We start from the raw sequence: 25,745 nt of genomic DNA, 5'->3' as shown, positions 1-25,745 counted from the left end.
CCAACAGACTAAATAAAATGAATCAAAAGCCTTGAACAGAGTTTGCTGTTTTTAATAATAAGTAATAGCACCATAAACAATTTTTAGACTGCATGCGTCTGCATTGCATCAAAACGCCCTGAACTAATTTTGAACTATCATAGCGTAAAAAGAACTAGCATGTTTTATAATATTTTATACTTTCAAAAAGATATTTTTTAGCTTTTATTCAAACTTAGTAAGTTAATTTGAGCGCAGCTTACAAGGTTCTCTCTCAAATTCTATACCACCGTCGATTATCTCCGTTTGCGAGAAAGTTTAGTGATGGGAAATATCGCCAGAAACGGATATCGATAACAATCCATAATTCCGGGGTTTTTATCGATATCGATAATTTGAAAGGTATTTGACAACTGACATTTTGGTATGTAAATCTATGGAAATCAAAGACAGAGAATGGCAAATCTTACGATACTACGAATGAAAATTCAAACAACCGAACGAGTTTAAAAGTTTGCTTTGGATCCACTAGGAGCGAATTTGTTTATTACTTTTTGTTCAAATTCTCTGGGTTTTACACCGTGAGTACTTGCAACGGACCAGTTTTAAGCCGAAGTTGATTTCAAAGGTTGTATAACTAGGGATACCATTTGGTCGGAATTTTAAATCAGGACACTTTTTAGGCGTAAATTTGAGGTTAAAATAAATTTAACACTCTATCTGTAATTTGCATTTTAGAATACACCAGAATATTCAATCGTTTATTCAAAGTATTTCTTTGACAAATTTTTACCAACAATTTTGAAGAATTAGGCATTAAAATTGTTTGTTGGGTAGTTGACCCCTTAAAAATTTAGCACACGTTAACAGTTCCAAGTAAAATTAGTCAATTATATTTTTTTTAATTATTCTGACTTCTTTTTCGTGATTCTTCCATGATTGGACAGTCCGCAATGTTCAGGTAATCTCTTGAAAACATTTTTTTAGATGAGCTTTTTTAGATAGTAATTTTTTTCTTTCAATTTTTTTTCAGAGTGTATGTTTTTCGGAAAGACAAAGTTAATATCTACAACTTTGCCGAAGACGTCACACCGTTCGAACGAGCCGTTTTGATTCTAAAAATATTTATAATTTTCAATATCTTCTCAACATAACATTTTTCAATAGCTTCTCAAAAATCAGTCGGTGTTTAAAAAATTAAACCAATAGCACGAAATGGCATCTTTTGTCCATAGGAACGTCTATGCCAAGTTTCAGCCAAATCAAAAATGGTCGATCAAATTCGTTGCCCGTTTTATTGTGCAATTGCACCTAGACTGTAGAAATGGTCGGGTTTCGGGTTTACAAATGTCTATTTTCAGCGACAAAATATTTCCGATTTCAGACCATATCATATTTTCTTTAAACGATTTGGTTTTAAGCTCTTCGAATGATGATTATTAAAAGTCACGATTTTTCGTGTGATAAGATTTTTCAAGATTTTCCAATCGAATTAAATAATGCTTATTTTACCTCTGCGCTGGCATCAATTTGCGTATTTTTCTGATACAATAAAATTTTTATTTTATTTTATTTTATACTCAATTTAATGTTCAACGTTTTGTGTTTAATGTTTTGACTTCGAACTTTAATGAAAGTTTTTCAGAACTCTGTCTCCAGAAAGTGTGTTTTTCTCTTGTTTATTGTTTTTTTTGCTACCCAATTTTTTCTTTGCGCAATAAATTATTGCTCTCCTGCTGAAGGATTTTGCTGCGAAAAAACGTTCTGCTACATTTTCTGATATTTGAATCGTGTTTTTAAGCATGTGACCACCGAATTAATTCTACTTACTTTACCTTACCAGTCAGCTCCAGGCCCAAGTGCCTTGCTATTCGAAGAAGTCGTCTCCATTTAATTAGGTTCATGGCTGCAGCTCGCTAACCATGTCGTCTGCGGTGGCCAACCATGTCGTCTCTGGAGGCCACTCCTTGCTTGCTGCGCGCCTCGTCGACTCGTTCTAGTCGAGTCGTTATCAAGGACCATTTTTACCGGACTGTCGTCCGACATCCTTACGACATGCCCAGCCCACCGTAGTCTCTCGATTTTCACCGTTTCGACGATGAGTGGTTCTCCCAACAGCTGAGGCAACTCGTGTATCGTACCACAGATGGTACGCAGCACCTTCCGTTTCGGGTTTGGTGAAATAAAAATTTTTCTGGTTCGGATCAGATTCGGGTTTGAAAATGTCGGGTTCGGGTCAGGTACGGGTTTGAAAAACATTAAACCCGACCGTCTCTACTAGGCTGCCACTATGCAAGTCCGTTCTATTACAAAGATTAGCAACCATCGTCGACTTGACCAACCATGTTAGTTTATCCGGGAAACCGTAATCGTTTCCAATCTGCCATTGCTGATGTCGATCGATTGTATCGGACGCCGGTTTATAGTCGATGAACAAGTGATGTGTGGTCACGTTATAATAAAGGCATTTCTGTAGGACCAGCCGTTCCGCGAATATTTGGTCCGTGGTGGCACGGGCACCCATAAATCCTGCCTGACAAAATCCTCAAGTGGGAGTGTAATAATTGTGTAATTATTGCACAAAGTAAAAATTGGGTAGCAAAAAACCAATACGTTCCAGCAGCGGCGTAGCGTGACCGGGTGACACCCGTGGCGGAAAATTTGGGTGTCACCCCTTTCTCCTGGCTGTCATCCCCACCAGGTTGCAGTAAAATCATTTTGTTAGCTCGTTTTCAATTGCACTAAATCTACCCATTTTTGAAAAATAGGTAAGATTATACTCTTGAAACAAATTTATATAATTTTCACCGCGACCTCCACCTAATTGATGAATAATCTCACGGATATCACCCTTTTGAACGTGATACGTATGAAAATTTTCCTCATGGGTGTCACCCCCTAAAAAGTGACACCAGGGGCGGACCGCCCCCGCCGCCCCACGGCGCTACGCCAGTGCGTTCCAGAGAAAAACACACTTTCTGGAGACAGCAAATTGATGCCGGAGGTAAAATAAACATTATTCAAATCGATTGAAAAATCTATCACACGAAAAATCGTGACTTCTAATAAATATCTGCCTTGTCTTCAATATATATTTTTATTGTGTATTTTGACGCAAAACCAAATTTCCTCGAGTTTGAACATATTTTAACTTAAGGCGCAACAATGGCGCCATTTTGAATATTTGAGAATTCGGAAATTATTGTTGTTTTTTCGACGCCATTATGTTTTAGGACCAAATATCAAAATTCTAAGAGTTTGTCCAAATATTAGCATCTTCTTACCCATCTTAAAAAGTAAAACGAATCTTTAATCATAGCATTGCATAGCATATTTGATCGCCCGTGTGTTGCCCGCGATTGACCAGAATCAGCTGAAATTGCACAAAGAACCGTCAAAATGGTGCCTAGGAGTAGCAAGCCATTCTCAATGTACAATTCCTGGTGATCTTTTTTTCACTGGTCAATAACGATGCTGGCCACGCCCAATGCAGATCAATAGAGGAAGGGATATAGGGAGTGTTAGTTTAATACTTGTTGCTACTAGAGACCGTGGAATCCTCTGCATCATCCACAAGTATCAAAGGAAGGAATTAGTGTTAGTGGAAAGGAATTGATCTGGATCCATCGAGGATGATGGTGCGACCTTTTCTACACAAATTCGCGCACGATATGGTTACTTCTCGGTCTCTGGGCAACCGGCCACCAGGAGACGATATAAATAGAACCGCGCCACGATCTAGTTATTTTCGGCAACCTACCAATCGTTAACAGTCTGTATCACACCAAACTTCGCGTTTAGTGCCGTGAACTTAATTCAAATTTACCTAAAAACGAATGGAATTCGTAAAACGCAACAACCGCATGCCGAACGCAAACTACTGGCCCCAGCTCAAATAACGGATAGAGCACTGTATTAAGATAGTCACACTGAGCGCAGTCAAAATACCGCGTGCGAAACTGAACTGCCTTCTCCGAAAGCAAACAAGAGCGTGCCAACCACTGGTATTACGAAAAAGCCAAAACACCCGTTTATTAAAAAGAAAAAAAAAAGGAAAAAGAATGGAACCGGCAACACAGGAATAGATTTGGCATCCATGCAGGGTTTGTCTTTGTCGCGATTTAATAATTACAATATTTATCGAACGAACGAAACCTACTATGAATCGCAACGTGCTAAAAAGAACCAACAGACGTACAGTCCCCGAAATAATGATTTGGTACATCTCGGAAATCACAATACACCGATAATCCTTAGATAAGCAAAGCTCACCAAGGCCGAAGACACGTTTACACAGGAACATTATGTACGACCGCTCTATTCCCTCTAACCCACGCATACGCGAGAGGACACGGTGCTTCGCCCGATAAGCTTCTGTTTTGTATTTAAGTTAAGATACCTACTGAGTATAAAAACTGGCAAAGTTTCATGCACTCATAGCTCAAAAATTTAAAGAAATGCAATATGCATATCGAACAAGACAGAATTCTAAGTTGATTGATAAAATGCCAAAGCAATCGCAATCAAAATTTAGTTGCTATTCCGACCAACAAGATTTTAACATACACTAAAGTCGCTTTTTACGCGGGGGATACGTGCCGCGTAAAAAGAAACCGCGTAAAAAAAACCGCGTAAATTCCGGAATCCGCGTAAAAAAACCGCGTAAATTCCGGAATCCGCGTAAAAAAAAACCATCGTTAATTTTGCATTCCGAGTGAAGGGGAACCGAAATCCGGGCAAAAAAAAATACCGCGTAAATTCCGGAATCCGCGTAAAAAAAACCGCGTAAATTCCGGAATCCGCGTAAAAAAACCGCGTAAATTCCGGAATCCGCGTAAATAAAAACCGCGTAAATTCCGGAATCCGCGTAAAAAAAACCCGCGTGAAAAAAAAAACCGCGTAAAAAGCGACCTTAGTGTAATTAAAAAAATTTTCTATGTGTTTCAATATTTGTTCAAAAGCTAGAAAAATCATAAAACAAGGGTTTAAAACTGGGCCAACTGTTCGTAACCGTTCGGTCAGGCCGCGATAAGTTTCTGAATTATATTGTAATGCTACCAGTTTCGTGTTGTGAGAGCCAGCGTGTACAAAGGTTCAAAGCTCTCACCTATTGGGGTGATTATTCAAGCAGAGCTTTAGCAACTGAAACAACTCCACAAAACCACGCTAAAATAAATCTCGACATATTGTAAGCAATGCACCCAGATTTGCATCTACCAAAAAAAAAAAATAAAATAAATAAATAGACCAATTATTTTCAAAACGGCTAATTGACAACGCAGGCAGGGCGTTTAAAGTATCCCTGCCGACGTCAGTGCACTGCTCACCCGAGACGCATGAAACGCAAAAACTAAACATAACACTTACTGCTTGTAAATTTATTTAACTATAAAAATTAAAATATTTTTTTTCTGTGTCTATATCGAAGAAATATCGATTAACACGTAACAACTTGCACATCCCTACAGACAGACAATGCAGGTGTTACAGCAAAATTTTCCAATTAGAATTATCTCTCTAGCGCTTTCTCATTGAAACAATTTTTTCTAACTGGCGCTAGTTATATTAAACAATAATTGAACGAATAAAAGCAGAATACTTAGCTTTACATAGGTTCTTCGACCCTTTTCCTTCCGCCTTCGTTCAACATTTACTATAGCACTTGCCACTGTATGACGTAACACTTTGACAAATTTTTCTTCGTTGGATTTTGGCTTACAAAAAAAAAACAGAAAAATAAAACACATTCTGCCGGACGATTTTCACATGATATCGTTTTTTCGAACTATTATGTCAATTAAAACTGCAGACTCTTTTTCCATAAATCCAGCAGAATACGCTCGAATTATGCGAAAATATTACGGAGTAATTTTTAACGCGCCTACCAATGGCCGTGCTGCCAGAAACTCTCTTTAAAACGAATCTTTAATCGGACAAAAACTGAGCCTAGAACGGTGATTCTTCGCAACCGGTTTTGGCATGGTTTTAGTACAGACAACCAGACGTGCCTCTTCGAAGAAAAATCCTGGAAAATCTTCGTCCTTATTCGAAACGTTACACTCATGCGCCACCATGCGACCTTATTGCCTACTAACTTATTTTCGTGAATCGGTTTTTGTCTTTGTGTGCACGCTTGCTTAAATCAACACCAGCGGCATTACTGACGGTTTTTGTCTTTGATAATGAATGTGAAAGCTTGCTTATAGTGACACCAGTGGCATTATTGCCTACTAAGCAAAACTTCAAAATAATCGTTTCTTTTCTGGTCGATGAAATCGTCATCGAGTGGCACGTCTATTTGTCTGTGGTTTTAGTATATTTCACAAAGCAAAGTAATATCGAGTATGTTTGAGCAATAATGGTAATGCGCTAATATCTAAAAGTGATAGTAAAATTATGTCTTATATTGAGTAAAAAAATCTCAGGAATCGATTGATTGGTGTCTGATCTACGTTAAATGTCAGCAACATATCAATTTTGCCCCGATTCCCTTACAATACTAAAATAGGTTCGCCTCGACGTTAGATTAATTTATTTGAAATCTGTTTAATGTAATATCAAGAGTATAAGCGATATTCAAAGATACAATAACAATGTGTCTTCACATTTGCGGGGAAGGGGTTGCATTTTGGCCAGGGCCGGTCGAAACATAGAAATCTCGCTTCAGCTATGAGACAGAATCATCGCGTCTTCGATAAAGTTAAATGCTCCCGCAAAGAGGAAAGGATTATGTGAAGACAAATTGTTATTGTATCTTTGAGTATCGCTAACACTTTTGATATTACATTAAACAGATTTCAATAAAGGTAATTTAACGTCGAGATAAAACTATTTTAGTATTGTAGGGGAATTGGGGCAAAATCGACATGTTGCTGACATTTTACCTAGATCGGACACCTACCAAAAAATTTCTAAGACTTTTTTACTCAATATAAGACATAACTTGACTACCACTTCTGGGTATTAGCGCATTACCAATAATGATCTACATTCTCGATATTATTTTGCTTTATGAAATATCTAAAACCATGCCAACCGGTTTCGTAGAATCACCGTTTTGAGATCAGTTTTTGTCCGATTTAAGATCTTTTTTTTCCAAAAACATGAGTAAGAAGATGCTAATATGTGGACAAACTCTTAGAATTTTGAAATTTTGGCCTTAAAACAAAATGGCGTCGAAAAGCATCGAAAATTTAGGATTTCTAAAAAAATTCAGAATGGCGCCATTGTTGCCCCTGTAACTTGAAATATGTTCAAAATCGGGGGAATTTATTTTCGCATCAAACTCCATCAAAAAATCATACATAGAAGCCAAGGCAAAAAATTTGTTGCACTGTGGTATCATTCGAAGAGTTTAAAACCAAATCATTAAGAAAAAATTATGATATGGTGTGAAATCGAAAACATTTTGTCGCTAAAAATAGACATGACTTGTTTTGATCCCAATTCCAATGAAGTTACTTTACGCAAGGGATACGTAATGGGTAAATTTCGAAATCCGCATGAAAACAGCTGTGTACAAAGTGACTTTCGAGGACCAACTTCGTTTCGTGGAAAGCAACAAATCGATATTGTAGCTGATTTCTTCGTCAATAAATTATGTAAACATAGATGGCATTTTTTTGTTCATGAGTATTTTGTATGAAATATCTATTTCAAATATTATAGAACTACAAAGAGTTTTACAGCACATGTTGATTGATAAAAAGATGAGTTGAAAATCAATCATTTTGGTTTAGTTTTGCAGCATTCAACCAATCACCAACTCGCTTTTAAAGCAGTGAATAGGATGGTATAGTGTAGAATTTTGCTTGCCATGTGCCGTATCGAATGCATGCAATGTAACTTTTACTCGATAGATCTTGAACACAAATGTCTTAATCCATTGGTAAAGTTTTCACTAACCTTTTGGTATAATATTTGACATATCTTTCAAATTGCAAAAAAGTGAAAAAATCCACTAAAAATCAATTGCAAAGGAAGCGGCTATCCTATCACGAACTCGCTTTATATCCCTGATGTTTATTTTATTTTCTGACTAGCTCCGCTTTTATTCCCAGTCTGTCCCAGTTTCGCAATACGAATGTATGAAAAATAAATCTCATATATGTTGGCTACCAGCGAAACTGGACCGATGGAGTTCGCACAAACGCAACAGTATAACCGTGTTGTAGTTTAGAAGGAAGACAATCAAATTGTTCTCGTGTTGGATGCAAGCAAATACCAAGAGTGCATCTGTTGCGTGGTGCATGTTGCCGATGTGCGACTAGGGGATAATTCTGTTCGTGCTAACGTTAACTAGTGTCAGACATGAGTATGACATTCGAAATTCTGCTGTGATGTCAAACTATAACTGTCTTTTTCAAGACATTACATTTTTTTTTATTGAAGTGTTGTGAATTTTCTCAAACGGATTCAGCGTTGTTAGCAGGACATGTCGAGCTTTTCTGTTTTTCTAACAAAAACTTTTTCAAGCGGCTCCATACATGGTCGCTTAGAACAGGGAAAGCTCACATAATTTCCTAGAAGTCATCCCTCGACAACTTTTCTCTAACTCTTGTCATTATTTTACCTTTAGGAGTTCACAAAAAAGTTTTCGTCAGAAAACGTCTTTTCGTTAAGAGTGCTAACTTCGATTTGTTCAGAAAAATCTTAGGTGACTGAGTTGTCTATCTAAAAGACTTACTTAAAAAATATTTGAGAGAACAGATTTTTTAAAAATCATTTTTTTTTAAATGTTTTTTTTTCGGTGTAAGACATGAAATTCAGTTTATTGTTGGATTAAATAAAAACTTCACACAAGACATTCGGTCGTAATTGTAGATAACACTGGTAAACACAGGTGCAAAGCTCAAACTAGAAAAAATGAAAAATTATAGCTTTTCAATAATTCCTGTTAATTTTGGTGTCTCTAGTGAAGATATATTTTACAGTAAGTTAAATGAGTCTTCTTATAAGCCAATGTAGAACCGACGAATCCAGTGAGCAATTGTGGCATTTTTGAGGACTTTTGCATACACTAGGGGCAAAATTTACAGGAATGGTTAAAAAGCTACCATCTATTTGGGGAAATTTTAAGCTTTAGGGCAACATTTTTTTGCTTTTGTCGACCAGTGTAATTGAATGTAGACATATGTAGATAAAATACTAGCATTTAAAAATGCTAATTTTCGTAAATGTGCCCTTTGAACAAAGTAATATCTTTTTTATGTATAGGGAAAAATTTACCTTCACATTTACTAAACAATGAACGATTGAATGAACTTTTTAAAGTAAATCTTTATCATCATCTGTGCATTTTACCAGTTTTCAAACTCAATCAATATTAATAGTATTTTTTGGCGCGAGCAAATACCTATAAATTTTACACATTCTAACGAGTAAAAATATACTTCATTCTAGATGCAACCATTCTCAAATTATTGGAAAGCCTACAATTGAATACTGTGCATCATACAAAAATAGTTTAATATTTGATTTTTCTAAACATAATCATAGTTTTGTGCAATTCAAAGTGGTTGAGAAAAACATGGTGTTTTTTTCTGTATTTTCCTAAACCCCAAAACAGTAAGTTATAAAATATAAAAATATTCAATGAAAGCAGCAGTAGCACATATACATTCTCGTGAGAGTTGAAAAAGAAATAATTGATCTAATTTATTATTTTTGTTTTGACTTAATTCCCCATATAGCATCAATGAATTGAGCGACATGTGAAACATTAACATACATACACATAGCTCGGAATTCCAAATCCAACCGAATACATACACTCGATCCGTTTTTGCGTGAGTGATATGTTATGCAAAAAGATATCATGAAAAATTTTACTCGGTTTTCTGAACTAACGTGGAACATTTTTACATCTCCCATAGCACATTTTTTTGCAAGTCAAGCAATTTCATACAAATAATGATTCGATAGATAAAACCAAGTCATTCAAAGATACCAAAAAAAAAGCTGGACAAATAAATTCTGTACGAAAAAAATCGTACAAAAAGATAATCAGGAGTATTGTGTAGAAATAAAGCCAACATTTTTTATCGATTCGCAAACTTTCATAGTTTGAGTACGGCAAAAAAGCGTGCTTCATAGTCCCGCGCGTCATAACGTGGGAGTATTGAACCTGAAAACATAAAATGTGCCGAAAATAGAAAAATCGTTGATGATGTGGAATGTACTTACCATTCTGCGCAACAAAAAAGAAACAGGTTAGTAGTATTGTAATCGAAGCGGGGAGAAAACATTCGAAAAGTATTTCCACGAGCCGCGAGACTTGCGTAAAGGCTTTCGTTCGAGGGTTTCAAACCAGGTTTGAATTCTTCTGATAAAATAAACGGGTTTTGCATATCAAACCATGTGTTTAGGTGGTAGTAGTAGATTTCGAGGCCGCATGAAAAATTGAGAGAAAACGTGTTGAGCGAGCTGAAGAGAAATGTTTGCTCAGCTTCAAAGGACAAAATACCTGTCTGCTATGTAAACAAGTCGCTGACAGTTGGATGTCGTTGCGGTTTATCGGTAACCTAAAGAGTATACTTCTAGTAGTACAGGAAACTTAGCTTCGACGCCCGCTCTGCTTCGGAGCATTTTTATCGCGTTTCTCCTACAGTGTTTGCTGATTCTTAACTCTCATCGACCTCTGGGCTTAATCACACACATCGGCAGAGTCGAGTGTCGTATTTGCGTGTTAAGATAAAATCGTTAATAGTACATTTTTTCCTTTTCAGTTGATTCGCGCGATTCGGTTGAGTGATACGTCTCCAAGTCGGAGCCTCGTTTTGAACAGGAAAGTGCTTTAAACTGCGAGAGAAGGAATCGCAACTGTATGAGGAGCCACCATTTTTGTTTTGTTTCGTGATCAGGGAACAGACGGAACTCGTTTTGATATACAGACAGAGGCAGCAAAAATAGCCAGCAGCGTGTGAATGACTTTAGACGCATACCTAGACGCCAACGTGGAAGTTGATTATTAACGAGATACTCTGCGCGGTTGTCGGACAGTGCTAAGCGTGAGGCGTTCGAATTTAAAATTTAGTGATTAGTGAATATAGAGGATAGACGAATCGAATACTGAGCGCTACTTCGGTTATCGAAACGCTAACAAACGGAACGGAAACAAACAAGTGTTTTCCATTGAAGACGCATATTGTCTGAGAAGAGAAGACGACGATTATTTGCTAAAGTGAAAAGTATAAACGCAAACAGAAGAACGAGAGCAGTAAATTAGAGCTGTATCAAGTGATGATATGAATAAAATTACAATCTGACAAGCTAAAGTTACGCGAGTGTCCAGGCCAAGACATACCATGCTGCCGTCGCTCTATTGGGTTCAATAAATCTTAATTTAAAGTAAAATAAGTTGATTGCTATGTCTGCTGCTGTGCCGTGAATAGGCCCCGCATAACATCAAATTAAACAAGTCAGCAAGTGGTGTAGAAGTGAGCTACTGTTCCCGTTTGAGTGAGAACCACATTTCGTTTTGTGTTCTGGAAGAGATAACACGCCAAAAATGCTTTGTGCGCTGGAATATTGCGCGAAGCTATGCTTCAGCATTTAGTAGGGAAGAAATACTAGCTGCCTTCAGCTATTATTATGGATTGTATCAGATTGTTTGAATATTATATCAACGATTAGGCGTTGGGACTTACCACAGGAGGAGATAATCGTCTACCGCGCGCGCGCGTGTGTTCGGTTGTACCGTTTCTCGACGCCACTACCATTACCAATAGCGAGGCGATATCAAAAATTTTTCCATTGGAATCACTCGCCATTCGTGCTTGTGGACGGAATGAAGCAAGTGAACATACTAGCGGTTGTGCTAATCTGTATTAATTGATCGCTAAAAAGCTAAGTGTTTACCAACAGTGCGAAAAGTGGAACCCAGACAAGGGAGGAAAAAAAAAGTTTCGTTGAAGAAGTTCTCGAGAATCAAGCCGAAGAAGGCTCTGCCGAAGATACTAGCGAACATTAGCAAAGTGGAGCTGCTACTGAACAAAGTGCGCGAACAGTTGTCTTTGAAATTCTGCGCCATTAGTGTGCCATATGGAGTCGGAATATAAGTGCCCGGAGTTCGTCATTTTTATGGTTAACAAAATGCTGGTTGAAATTGACAATTCTTTACTTCAAAACCATCGACAGCGTGAGACTACAGGAATCAAAAAGCTGTATAACTCGTTTTTCGTACTATTTTAACTGACTCGCTGATTCACGAACCTAACTTTTTGTGCATGTCCAATCCAATATGTGTACTTAGTGTAATCATATGAGCAAATATAATTCCCGAGAAAATAGTAGTGAAACTGCAAATTTAAGATATATTCTTCAGATAAATTATATATTAGAAGCAATAAGATTAAGCCACATAGGGAGCAAGTAGCTACATCGTTTGGTCAACAAATTAGGGTAACCAGCATCCGGATATGTAAACTCCTTACGCTATCATCCGTACGTAGCGAATTGTGAACACGATTAAACACCATCAGTTGCACCTGGAACAATTTTAAACGTCGGAAAGACCCACTTTTGAAGTCGAAGAACCTGGTTGTCAGTCATCGCATGTGATAGCGCATTTAACAACAGAACAACAGAGTGTGAATTAAACTCTATTTTGTGACTGCAAGTGAGATATCGAGCCCTGTTATCCAACGAGGAAAACAAACCGCTGTCGTCTACGCACATGTGTAATAACTGAGTTTTGGTGATAAAAGCACCTTTACTGTTTACTCTTTTCGGGGTTCACTATTTCTTTGAATACGAGTGCATTCTTAGAAAAGCCAAGTGTAACAACTTAGCAGCAGACCAGCAAAACCTTTCCATGCGATAGAACCACGAATGGCGGTGTCTTTGCTGGCAAACTTATGTAATAGTGGATTCGAGCAGCTCTGCCAGACACCTGAGCCGTTGAAATTCTACTACCACACCAGCGAGCAGCATTTACAGGCCGGCATTGAGTCTAACCGTATAGAGGAAGAACAACAAATGGAATACTCTACGTCTTTCTACAATAGTCAGCAGCAGCAACAACAACAGCAACAGCAGCAGCAGCAACAGCAATCAACTCAACAACCAAATCATCCGCAGAATCAGCAAGATTTTGAAGAGGTACGTTTCTGGGATGTTGCGTTCTATATAATATTGGTCGACATGGGGGTTTGGATTGGAGACAAAATTGACACTCCCATAACTGCCATTCACTCTTTATAGCTGGAAATTCTGGTTCAGGTTCTTCGTTTTCACAAATTAAAATAATTATTTATGCAAACCTGAGTTTTTGTATCGCGGTTATCATAATAGCCTTCATCTTTTTTTAAGCGAAACGCGATATTTATATCTTGCATTTATTAAACTATTTTGATAAGTCAGACTAAAATGCATAGTGTAAAACAAAATATAGGCTTCAAAGCCCGAAAATTAAATCATACTACGCACAATAGTGTTTAATTGGAGAATTATGACTGGTTAAAACGATCGGATAGAGTGACAAAACTCTCGAGACAGCGATGTACACCGGTATTACGTAATCAGAAAATCGCACGTCTAGAAAAAGCTGGTTCCTAGAGTTGTGATTTTTAGTATACAAAATGTAACATTACCGGTGTCAACTTTTGTGATTGGATATTTTTCAACTTTCGTTTTTGTTTACTGACCAATCTACGTACACTGTTGTCAATAGACTGTCAAAAGTGGGTGTGGTCACTACACTAATTATGGATTTTTTTTCTAGTGTGGTTTATTTTAGGTGTGTTTTCTGCAGTGGTTTGATGTTAAGTGCTTGTCTCTTCTCAGATTTCAAGCTAATGCAAGCATCAATTTTGATACATTATTTTTCGATTCTTTGTCATACACGTATTTGTATACATGGGAAAGTTTGAGCTACATTGAGCTAACTTGAAGAAGGTTTGTCAGCTTATCAAAAGCTTCCACCAAACACCAATATTCCATGTAAAGTATCTGGAACAGTTTCTCATTTTTTTTTCTAATTCCATAGAATAAAGAAAATACACCATCGAGTTAGATTTTTTTACTCGTTGATCATAGTATTGAATGAAGTTCAGGCTCAGAGTCTTCTACAGAATATCTAATCATCAGTATACAACGATTGCAAATTTCAACAACGAAGGACTGCTGTACCAATCAATGAAAAGACTGTAAACTTTCCATTCTGTCGCAGGCTAGTAATGGCTTGCAGTTAATGAATGAACCGTTTTTTTTTTTTTCAAAGAAACCTTCGGTTGAATGGAAAATAACAAAAATATTCGATTTTTCTACCCCCATAACCACTCGGTTACTGCAATGATCCATAATTTAGAACATGGTTAGGACAAAAACCTCAATAAAATGCCACCTCGGTACACACGAAAGTCAAATAATGACTATATGTATTTCTATACACGATGATTGTCTGATAATAAAACCTCATTGAGTTGGCCACCAGTTACTGAAACACAAAATAAACTGTCGTCGTGCCTGATACAGAGCAAATCAATTTTGAAGCAGCATGACGCAGATAGGACATTGAAAAAAAGAAACATCTTTTCTTTTTTTACTTTATGGCAGCGCTAAAAAAACGCGAATGAGTTACAGCGCTCTTTCGGTAATTCGGTATTTATATTTGAATGTTTCTGCTTTCAATACTACTGAAGTTTTTGTCGTAGCCCAATTAATTTTTTTCGAGCATTGTATTTCTATGGTCACTTTTTTGACAAGTTGATGTATGAAGGTTGTTCTCGTCGCATTATCTGTCCACTGCTCTGTCGTTTTTATATGTCTGGCTCTTGTTGAAACACTCACAAAGCAGCCAAATGCGTGCAACAAAAAAATTCCACCTTTTTTCATGTACGCAGTTGTAGACCATCTCAACCGCGAATAGAGTCTGATTCGATTCACACAAGCCGCGAGCTCACTCAAACATGTGTTTTATACATCGCTTGCAGCTGAATTAACTTAACTAGCACAGAAGCAGCGGCAACAAACCGGTAAGCTCACCCACAAACCTTCACGTTTCGCAGTATACAGTTGACGTGTATATCGGTGTTTTATGGACAATCGCTCTGCAGTAGGTAGTATTATTATAGACCGTCCGAAATGAAACAGACACTGTTATTTCCACCTGATGGCTATTCGTCTATTACTTGGCGCACTCATGCAAGTTCAGCGCACATACATAACAAAGAATAGGAAATGCCTTAAAAACTCTTAACTTTTTCGTATCAAGGACGACACGCGTTTTATGTATACATACAAATACAACACATCTTTGAAATACGCATATAGCATTATAGATAAGCAAGCTTCAGCGGTTTGCTTTTTTGCTTTAATCGATTAATGTGAAAAAATACAAATTGCAATAGTCATACAGTGCTGCAAAAATACGGGTTTTTAACATGTTATAATGTTTGCGGGATTTCCTGTAGGAACTCGGACTAATAGGTTCGCGTAATGATGGAAAAGTCCATTGTTACATTGTCAAATCACTCGAGTTCAACACATTTATAAAGTTCAGAGTGTGTTCGAAATGACTATCCAGGTAAATTATAACCCCTTAATTATAACGTATTTTCGTTATATACATTCATTTCAGATCCACTAATTTTTAATGATACATTTATCGACACCATGATTTTAAACATTTACTGTCTGACTCCCGAATTTTGAAAACCCAATTCCATTTTTTGATACATTCAACACGCCTAACTGAAAGCATAGCCTTAGTGCTACATTCCGCAACCGAAATTTGATCTTCTGTTTAAGTTTGTATATACTGTTAGGTGTACAGGACAATTGCTGGGCTAGGCGCTGCGATCCAATTAACACTAACAGTATCTCCTGGGCCGGGATGAGTAGCTTGTTGGACTAGCATCGTATCTCGAGACCAACTGGGAAGCTGGGCTAACTAAAGCTGTTTAAAAATAAGCAGTAAACGGGCTTTCATAGTGCAGAAAACCCAAAGTATATTTCCCGTTTCCGGCGGGTGATGCCATATGGCTTTAACTAATTATAGTTTAACTATTATACTTGACATTTTGCACGATGAAACTATTCAGTATGGTTAGAGAACATATTGATTTATAATATGCAATACAGTTTGTATAAGTTGTGCATAAAAAACTGAATTGCTCTCCGCCGGAATAGGGTTAAACAGTATGCGCTGTATGCTGAGCTGTACACGAAGACTATCTTGAACAAGAGTAGAAAAATATAAAGTTAATTCGGGAAAACAAAGCGAGTAAATTGGGATACATATATGTCAGCGGTGGTGTAACAGAAACGCATCTGACCGGAGACTAGATTAGACAAAGCGGGTAAGTTAAACACATAAAACATTTACATTTGGAGACACTTTCGTTTCATGCAACCAAACGAGAGACTTTTTTACTTGAAGAAAATTAGCGGTATGTTTTGATTGTTTGATAAAAGGTTTAAAAAACAGATCAGCTAATTATTGCGTGTGGGTAATATAAAGTGGTGGTTTTACACAAATTTTAAAAAGTGTGATAAAGACCATTAAGATTTGGTTTCGTTCGTAATTATTGTTGAGAAGGTATTCTTTTTAGTAGCAAACTGATTTCCTTTCTGAGTCGAGCTTACTGCTTTACTATAGCAGGGCTTTTTCCCCTATCGCCTAAAAACAATTCGCTAGAGAGACTTTGAAAATGTTTCTATGGCCGGTTTTATTATAAAAGAGGCTTACTTTGTCAAGAGAAAAAAATTTTCTAATGTCAATAAGTTTTATTACAATTCCCTGGATAGGGCTTATATTCTTCTGGTCAGTTTTATTCTAAGAATTTATTTTGTCAATAGGAAGAAATCATATCGAAACCTCGTTCCTCCTGCCAATATTGCGACACAATAACAACTTCCTGAAGAGAATTTTCATACGTATTATAAGATAGACCTATTTTATCAAGAGGAAAATCATCAAAGGCATTGTAAAATTCAGCGTGGAGGAAGGGTATGTGCTTGGGGAGCCCGAGGATAAATTTATGTTGAACCCTTGTTAAGTCCATTGACAACCAAAATGACTGACCATGATCCCACTTGTCATAGCGGTCAAAGCGGAACAATAAAACTCCTTCAATTAAACAAGTTTTCTCATCGGTGGCTTCAAAAAAGGTGGTTTTTTGTTTTCGAGGTGATCTTTTGCATTTATTTAAAGTTAAGTTTGGATATGAGAAAACAATTTTGGTTAAAAATAAACCTATTAACAACATTGCATGGCGGCTCTTTGTTAACAACAAAAACGGCGTGCACAATTTTGACCATCTTTTTCACCTGTAACACATAGTGAAATATTCGGAAGCGTCTTCCGCATATAATAATACTCTTTAAGCAAAAACTGTCCAAAAATGAATATAAAATATATTATTTATTCAATAACACCCTATTTTCGACACAAGAGTTTTCAAAATTAAAAAAAAAAAAAAAACAAAAAACCAAGGTGGAATAGTTATTTTTCATATTATAGTTATCTTTCTTTGTAATCACAAATCACCAATACAGCATGACCTGTCGTGTAAGATTATTAATGCGTCCGCTACTTTGTTTTTTTTTCACAAAATTTTTTTTCTTATGCAGTGAGCCAGTCGTCTGGTAAAGTTTTTAAAGTGGTAGTCGTCGATGCAATGTCTGGCGAATACAGTGTAAGGCAACAGACCACATCAAGACAGTTTTTGCAACATGTGCCCGCAAAGTGCAAAGTGTTTTGTTTTTGTAGACTGTGTAAGTCATACTAACATGGTGCCCAGTGGATTTCCAATTTCAACATTCTGGTTATTACTCGAAGTTTTCAAAATAATTAGAGCGGATTTTCAGACCTCGAATAGAGTTAATTTTTCGCCTTTCTTGGATCTCTTGCGATGATCGTTTGTGGCAATTTTAAATTTGTCTAAGAACGATGTTGTTTTTGCATGTTTTAACTTCATTGTTAGCCATTTTCTGGTATTTAAGCGCATATTTTGATAATTTTAAAAAAATTGAAGATCGTTTTTGATTTCTCTAGACTTAGTTTCGAAATATATTTTATACTGAGGTTTTTAATCTTTCACTAGCTTATTTTAACTACTTTGAAACAATTTATGCCTCTCCGGTCTCAATCCCCCGCTTTCAAGATTTCAGATTTTTTACCTTACAAAATAATTTGATTTTATTACTGTTATAGTAATTTTTTTTTAAGTTTGCTGGCCCAAAAAAGTAAAAGCTGCAAGAACCATATTCACTATTTCTGACCTCAACTTAACATCTGATTCCTTCAGATTCCAGCTTTCGAAGTATTTTTATCGAAGATCTTCGATAACACGTGCATATTTTTTAACTTTTTTGGTTTTGAAAGAGTATTCAAGCAATTTAAAATATAATTTCGAGTCAGGTTATCAGGTTCCTCAAGCTTTAAGAATATCATTTCATAAGTTTTGATTTCAATTAAAATGTTTTTGTTTTTTCGAACTGAATTTCTATTTTTAAAAGAGGCCTTTTCCCGTTAATACGCAAGTTCATTAGGCAGACAGTATGTGAAGTAGAGAGAATAAAATAAGCGAACTGGAAATATGATACAGATTTCGAAAAAAATACCGCATCCCGACGGGACTTGAACCCGCAAACTCCCTGTCTCCGGCATGGTGTTTTGACCAATTAAACTACGGGGGACGGTGGTACTGTTCCACAACCTATATCGTATCACATTCCGCTGCCGACTTATTCTATTGCTCATCCCTAACTACACACACTGCTGTGCAAGCGTTATTTATAGACTGAAAGGAATGTCTCATCACACACAGAAGAGTCAGCTGATGCTGATAACTCTTATAGACCTGTGTGATCGAGACCAAAGTCAGTCTGCATCGTGCTTGCAAGTGCGACACAACTACGGAAGGTGCTCTGTACGGCTAAATTTTTCGAACTGAATTTATATTTTTAACAACGGCTTGTACCCGTTAACACGCAAGTTCATTAAGCAGACAGTATGTGAAGTAGAGAGAACGAAGAATAAGCGAACTGGAAATATGATACAGATTTCGAAAAAAATACCGCATCCCGACGGGACTTGAACCCGCAATCTCCCTGTCTCCGGCATGGTGTTTTGACCAATTAAACTACGGGGGACGGTGGTACTGTTCCACAATCTATATCGTATCACATTCCGCTGCCGACTTATTCTATTGCTCATCCCTAACTACACACACTGCTGTGCAAGCGTTATTTATAGACTGAAAGGAATGTCTCATCACACACAGAAGAGTCAGCTGATGCTGATAACTCTTATAGACCTGTGTGATCGAGACCAAAGTCAGTCTGCATCGTGCTTGCAAGTGCGACACAACTACGGAAGGTGCTCTGTACGGCTAAATTTTTCGAACTGAATTTCTATTTTTAACAACGGCTTGTCCCCGTTAACACGCAAGTTCATTAAGCAGACAGTATGTGAAGTAGAGAGAACGAAGAATAAGCGAACTGGAAATATGATACAGATTTGGAAAAACATACCGCATCCCGTCGGGATGCGGTATATTTTTCCAAATCTGTATCATATTTTTAAAATTTTTTTGCTTTACTTTTTGTTTTCGAAACGCCAATTCTTTGAAATAATTTTCTTAGGCAATTTCAAGCATCCCGTCGGGATGCGGTATATTTTTCCAAATCTGTATCATATTTTTAAAATTTTTTTGCTTTACTTTTTGTTTTCGAAACGCCAATTCTTTGAAATAATTTTCTTAGGCAATTTCAAGCTTAAGTTATTTTTTTTTTATTTTCACTTATTTCCCGTCGGTCTTGTTCCGCTACTGTTGTACCAATCGTACTCATTACTCTAATATATGATCCGTTGTTCTCTAATATATGATCCGAGGATAAATTTATGTTGAACCATTGTTAAGTCCATTGACAACCAAAATAACTGACCATGAACCCACTTGTCATAGCGGTCAAAGCGGAACAATAAAGCTCCTTTAATTAAAGAAGTTTCCTCATCGGTGGCTTCAAAAAAGGCGGTTTCTTGTTTTCGAGGTGATCCTTTACATTTTTAAGTTAAATTTAAAAGTTTTAGATACTTTTTCATAGTTTAGTCTCCGTCCATTTTAAGTTCAATGTATGAAGCCTGATTAGAATCATTTTTGGCTTTTCTGGCCTTCAGAATATTTTTGGCGATTTTAAGATTTAACCTTTCCTGTTTTTAAGAATATTTTTATATCAATTCTAAATAATTCGGTATAAAACTTGTAAACATACACAGCTATTCAGACGCTGGGTTTGTAAAGTTATAGTTGTTTTGACGTTTGATCGGCGCTCACTATTGAAGTGCCGATCAGTGCGAATGAGAAGGAGGACAAATTAGTGAAAATCAAACATTCAGAAAAACAAAGCCCAGCTGCATGTCGCAGTTTAGAGATGGCAGAAAATATAATGCGCGTTGAACTAATTACAAGAGATCTTAAGCATGCAGTAAACGAAAAATAAAGTTTAAATCCAACATATTAAATTTCTTGGTTTCCAAGGTTTTCCCGGTACATTTTCGAATTCTCGTTTTTTTCTTTTCTCGTTTCCCGATTTCCTTTTTTTTCAATTTCAATTTAAACATTTTCGAGAATAATCAAATTCAAATGATGCAATACGGTTCTCATAGTAATTTTAAATCATAAAGCTTTTGGCAACTAACTTTCTAAATGTATTCGTTTTAAAGATATTTTAAAATTATGTTTGGTAAATTAATTTTTTATATAAACGCAACTTTTTCACACGTTATTCGTGATTCTCCAGCAACAAGTATAAATTCGTTGAAATGTGTGATCAATATACCATAACTCATTTTTTGAATTTCGTTTGAATAACTCAAAAGTTAGCTCGGTTCTTTGAATTATTATGACTTCTGATTTATTTATCCAATCTTTTTACTGTCGATGAATGAAGTGTGTTATATGCATCAAACATTTCAATGACGCTGTGCTTGTTGATTGAGAATTGCAAACAACTTACGAAAAAAACGTTTTCATAAAAAAATCTGATTACACTAGTAATTATTTGAGCAGTGCTAACGTAAGAGCTTCACAATACAACACTGATAAAACGGACACGTAATCGGGACCAGACAACAACACTTATTGCTCTTACTTAATATTAAGGATATGTTATGAAATTTACCTTTTAGAGTCGACCGGTTTCGAGCAAAATCATGCTCATCTACAGGACAAGGCCCGATGTCCAACTGACAGTGGTGGGCACCGCTAATCGAAAATTTAGCGAAGCTAATCGGAAAATTTAGCTCAATAATCGCTAAACGCTAAACCCACATTAGCGGAACTTTCGCTAATCGCTAATTTATTAATAAGTAAATAGTAATATCGCTATATTTATTGCTCGTGTTTTGTATGTTTTGGGCCACTTTGATCTTTTGTGGTAAAGCAAACGAAAACAATTACTTTTTAGAGCTATTTACAATAAGAGGTTCATAAAACGGTGTTCATACTTGATTTTGTAAAAACAAGGAATAACAGGAGTTATTCAGCTTGCATTAAAAATAAATACTTTTAGGAATGTTTTCATAAAAATTCAATTATTATCTGAAACGAAAAAGTATAACCAAAGTTGTCATAACTTCAAGCGCATTGCAATTTACAAAAGTCTTCTTCTAGACCTTGAGCTTGTTTTTCAAAATGCTTCTGTGGCTTGTAAGATAACTGGAACTCCATTCTAGGGTAAAAAGACTGACTTGCACTTGTGTCGTAAAGAAAGAAACTCTAGACGATTGAGACAATTGAACGTTCGAAGCAATTTACGTTTCGTTTCGAAGCAATTTACGTACGCACTTCAAAGTTTTTCTAGAAAGTTCTATTGTCGCTTCTCCACAAAATTTAGCGAATTAGGGATTAGCGTTTAGGCCAACATTTCAGCGACGCTAACAGTTTCGCTAACCAGCTTAAAAATTAGCAAAATCGCTAAACCGCTAACTGAATATTAGCGTCACTAATAAGCGATTAACGAATTAGCGGAATGGTGCCCATCACTGCCAACTGATAACAAATGTTTTCTGCTACAGATTCCAAGTCTCAGAGAGATGGGGAACTCCCTACTCTCTTTTTAGGTAGATTGATGAGAGGCGAAATAACTGGTGCGTCATCTTCGTTTATTAACGGTTTCTCTGCGTTAGCAATGTACATTGATTCCCATCCATTGAGAAATGCTGATTAGCCAAATTTAATTTAGGAAGTTAGTCGTCCGGAGTTTCATGATTTGAAATTACAGCTTAAATCATATTGCATCGTTGAGCTTGATTATAATGATGATGATGATGATGGTTCCGCCACATACCTCTATGAAGGTTTGAGCTAGACAATTCATCTATAGATAACTAATGTAGTCACACTTGAAATCAGTTATCAAAAAAAAAAACGAACTGATTCATTTTCAGATATAATCGTCTTTTAAAACTGTTTACTACTAACCACAACTACTTAATGATTTTTCTCTCACGAAGAATTCATTTATATTCAAAACCCGCGCGCGAGGCGTGTAGTCACCATTATCCATTATTTTTTAAGCTACTACAACATAAAACGAAAGAATCTAAAATAAATAGTTCATCCAAAATAAATCCGTTATTTAAACTTCGTCAAACTTTTAATTTTTGTTCTGTACAAGACAAACTATCACGTGTGAAATACATTGTCTCTCGAACTCCGCAAATGTTGGTACCGCGTGGATGTGGTATCATACCCTCAGGGCCCGAGTTAAACAACCCTATGTCCCAATTCGTGATATCCTGGCCAGCAGAACATGGTAACAGAGACATCGTCATTTACCACGGTGCGCGAGAAAATCATAAATTCAGTTTTATCGACATTCAATTTCAATTGCTTATACTATCTGCTTGAAGAACGTAAATTTTCATTCAAGTGTGAAACTGCGTATTCTACATTCTTAGCTGCAGTGAAAAACACGGTGTCATTGGTACAAAGTTTAAAATCACAAAAACGTAAAACTCGTCGTATGTCATTTATATACATAACAAAAGGGGCCCTAATACGCTTCCCTGGGAAACTCCAAGATCATTATCCACAGAACTAGATACAGAGTCATTAAAAACAGTCCATTGAGTTCTGTCAGACAAATAGCTTACAAACCATTTGAATGCAGTAATCGAAATTCCAAAGCACAATTAGTGTTTAACAACAAGGGCCTGGAAATTGTATCAAAAGCGCCTTTCAGATCCAAAAATATAGCAACTATTGTGTTTCTATTCTCTAAGTTATCTTTCCGTTTTGTAAGCACCAAATACAACACATGGCCTTCCCGGTAGCCAGATTGTTTCGAAATTAAAAACGAGTTACTATTTAAATATTCTAACAGCTGGCCTTTAACAAATAGGTCATATATCTTTTCTAATGTGTGTAACATGTTGATGGGACGAAACTCTTCGGTTCTAATCGCTCCAGCAAGCTTTTGAACCGAAACAACCAACGATTCTTTCCATACTTTAGGCACGTGCCCAGTTTGCAATGATTCATAACCAAGGTCCAGCAAAGTTTGACCAATGACATTGAAGCAATCTTGAATAACTCTAACAATAACATTGTCTACTCTAGCCGTTTTTCCTATTGAAAAACAAATATTTTCAAGTTCATCTAATGAAGGTCAGTTTAATCTAACATGTCAAATTTTGATGCAAAGTTTCCTGTTTTTAGACGATGATTTCAACAAATATGAAACAAACATAAACAAATTTGGTGTTAGTGTACCTTATTTTAATAACAGGATATTACATTTTTGATATAAAAAAAACTAATTTAATCAGGAATCCTCTACTGAATAAAAATCAAAAATATGTGTCAAAAACTAACGTTTTTTTGTTTTTTATCAAGATGAATGGAGTTATTCTAAATTGGTCTGTCAATGTTAAGTACTTTGGTCTAATTTGCGATAAAAAATTTATTTACAATAAGAACATTGAGAGCATACAGGCAAAGTGCATCAAATATACGAGATTTTTATATCCTCTCAATAGCAGTTATTCTGGACTTTGCCTAAATAATAAAGTTTTGATTTACACATAAATTTTCAGACCAGCTTTGCTTTATACTGTTCCCTTTTGGACAAGATACTGTTCAACAAAGAAGAAAATGCATTTAAAGATTCAGAGTAAGATGGTTTTGAAGCGTCATCCTTGGTTTGGTTTGCAAGAATTACATAGACTTACTGGAATCGAAACATTTGAAGCTGTGTCAAAAAATGATTACCATCTTTCAACGAAAATCGTTGCAATCCTCAATTGCTACAATAAGATCTCTTTATAGTTCTTAATTATCTCCTTTTCCTTGACAAGTAGGTTTAAAACCATACGAATGATGAGTCCTAATTGCGAATGCAAACAAATCCTATCAATTAAAATTAAAAACAATAATTAACAGTGATAAGAAGTCAGCATTTGTGATTGGTTACACAAACTAATCAATTGATGTTTATTATGAGATACTTAAGATACAAACAAACTCCTTTTGAAAAAAAAAACATTTTACTTTGCTCAAGAATATTTCTGTGTTACCAATATTCATTTTTGTTTCAATTTTACATCGAACCGACTTGCATCAAACACTCATGATTAAAGATGTGATTTACTAAGAAATGCTATTTGTAATGTTAACCCCAACAGATTTCCCAAAACTACAATTTGGAAAGTGACGACACGTACAGTGGATCCCCGAACAATTTCCAGGACTATCGCAATAACTTCGTCGATTCTCCTCCAGACTCCAAGGAAGCTTGGCCCGTTGAATATAGCAAGATGCAATCGGAGCTTGTTGCCGCTAGCAATGCATCGAACACTAATGCAACTACCACAACCACCGTGGCGGCAGTGGCGGCAGCAGCAGCAGCGGCGGCGGCAGCGGCAGCGGCTGTATCCGTGCAGCAGGATGGCGCCCCATTCACAGTCATACCGACGCGCAAACGGCGCATCGAGTGGGCCACTACTGCGCAACAGGAGGAGGAAAATGATAGTTCCGAACCTAAGATTGCAGCTACTGAGAAGGACCGCGAGGTTAGACGTAAAGGTAAGATAAATACTGTTTTGTTGGCAACTGCTTGTTGCTATTGAGGGATTACATACTGGATTATAGCGCGTTGCTTGATAAGATTCTCCCCAAAGACGAAACAAAATTGACAACTGTCCTAAACGTTTGATAATTGCAAAATATTCGTGAAAACAGATCCTATTTATACTTCTTGAACTGTTTTATATTTAACTGGAAGCAGAAATGGATTGCAAGTGGCGTACAGATCAGCAACAAATTGATTGCCAATCGAAATCGATTCAGAAGTGCTTAAATAAATTTTACGTAGCCATCTGGAATGCATCAAATCTTTGGAAGTTGAGTAAACATTTCTGGGTTAATTTCTTTGAAGTTTTTTTTTCTGGTGGAGATGAACGACTTGAGCTATGGTCATCTGCTATCAATAAGTCCTTAAACTAAAGGTAGTTCCACACCCTTGAACTCTGTACCAGATTGGTGAGTGAAACGTGAGTAAGTAAATAACGATGGTACATAAGGAACATGCATATGAGCTCATCCTGAAGCGTTAGTGTGGATTCGATTGGGTCGGTTATATATTTTTTGTAGTCGTTTATTGGGACCATGATAGTGAACACTGTAAAAGACCACAAATTTATTAAATAATTCCATCATAGCAGTAGTACTCGCTGGGATATTTGAGATGTATGAAAACCTTTATTACGAGCATGTTCTTTTCTAACCGTTTTGAAACTTGTATTCTTTTATAATCAA

At 36.5% G+C, this 25,745-nt stretch overlaps 2 protein-coding genes across 4 annotated transcripts in view; both read left to right on the top strand.

Annotated features, from left to right (window-relative positions):
* The first annotated feature begins 10,609 nt into the window (after positions 1–10,609).
* LOC129725123 (uncharacterized) lies at positions 10,610–12,171 on the top strand. The gene has a single exon (XM_055680584.1). The coding sequence runs from the start codon at positions 12,022–12,024 to the stop codon at positions 12,169–12,171; it is 150 nt and encodes a 49-aa protein (XP_055536559.1). The 5' UTR covers positions 10,610–12,021.
* Positions 12,172–12,810: 639 nt separating this feature from the next.
* Positions 12,811–25,745, top strand: part of LOC129725116 (transcription factor CP2-like protein 1) — a 35,221-nt gene continuing 22,286 nt past the window's right edge. For all 3 annotated transcript variants that reach the window (XM_055680574.1, XM_055680572.1, XM_055680571.1), the window contains exons 1-2: positions 12,811–13,080; positions 24,614–25,013. In XM_055680574.1, coding sequence (XP_055536549.1) covers positions 12,811–13,080; positions 24,614–25,013 — 670 coding nt within the window. The remainder of the gene's footprint in view (positions 13,081–24,613; positions 25,014–25,745) is intronic.

Source organism: Wyeomyia smithii, chromosome 2 (genome assembly GCF_029784165.1).
Source record: "Wyeomyia smithii strain HCP4-BCI-WySm-NY-G18 chromosome 2, ASM2978416v1, whole genome shotgun sequence".
NCBI lineage: Eukaryota > Metazoa > Arthropoda > Insecta > Diptera > Culicidae > Wyeomyia > Wyeomyia smithii.
Note: the sequence above shows the minus strand (reverse complement) of the source record. Positions and strands in the feature narration are given on the sequence as shown.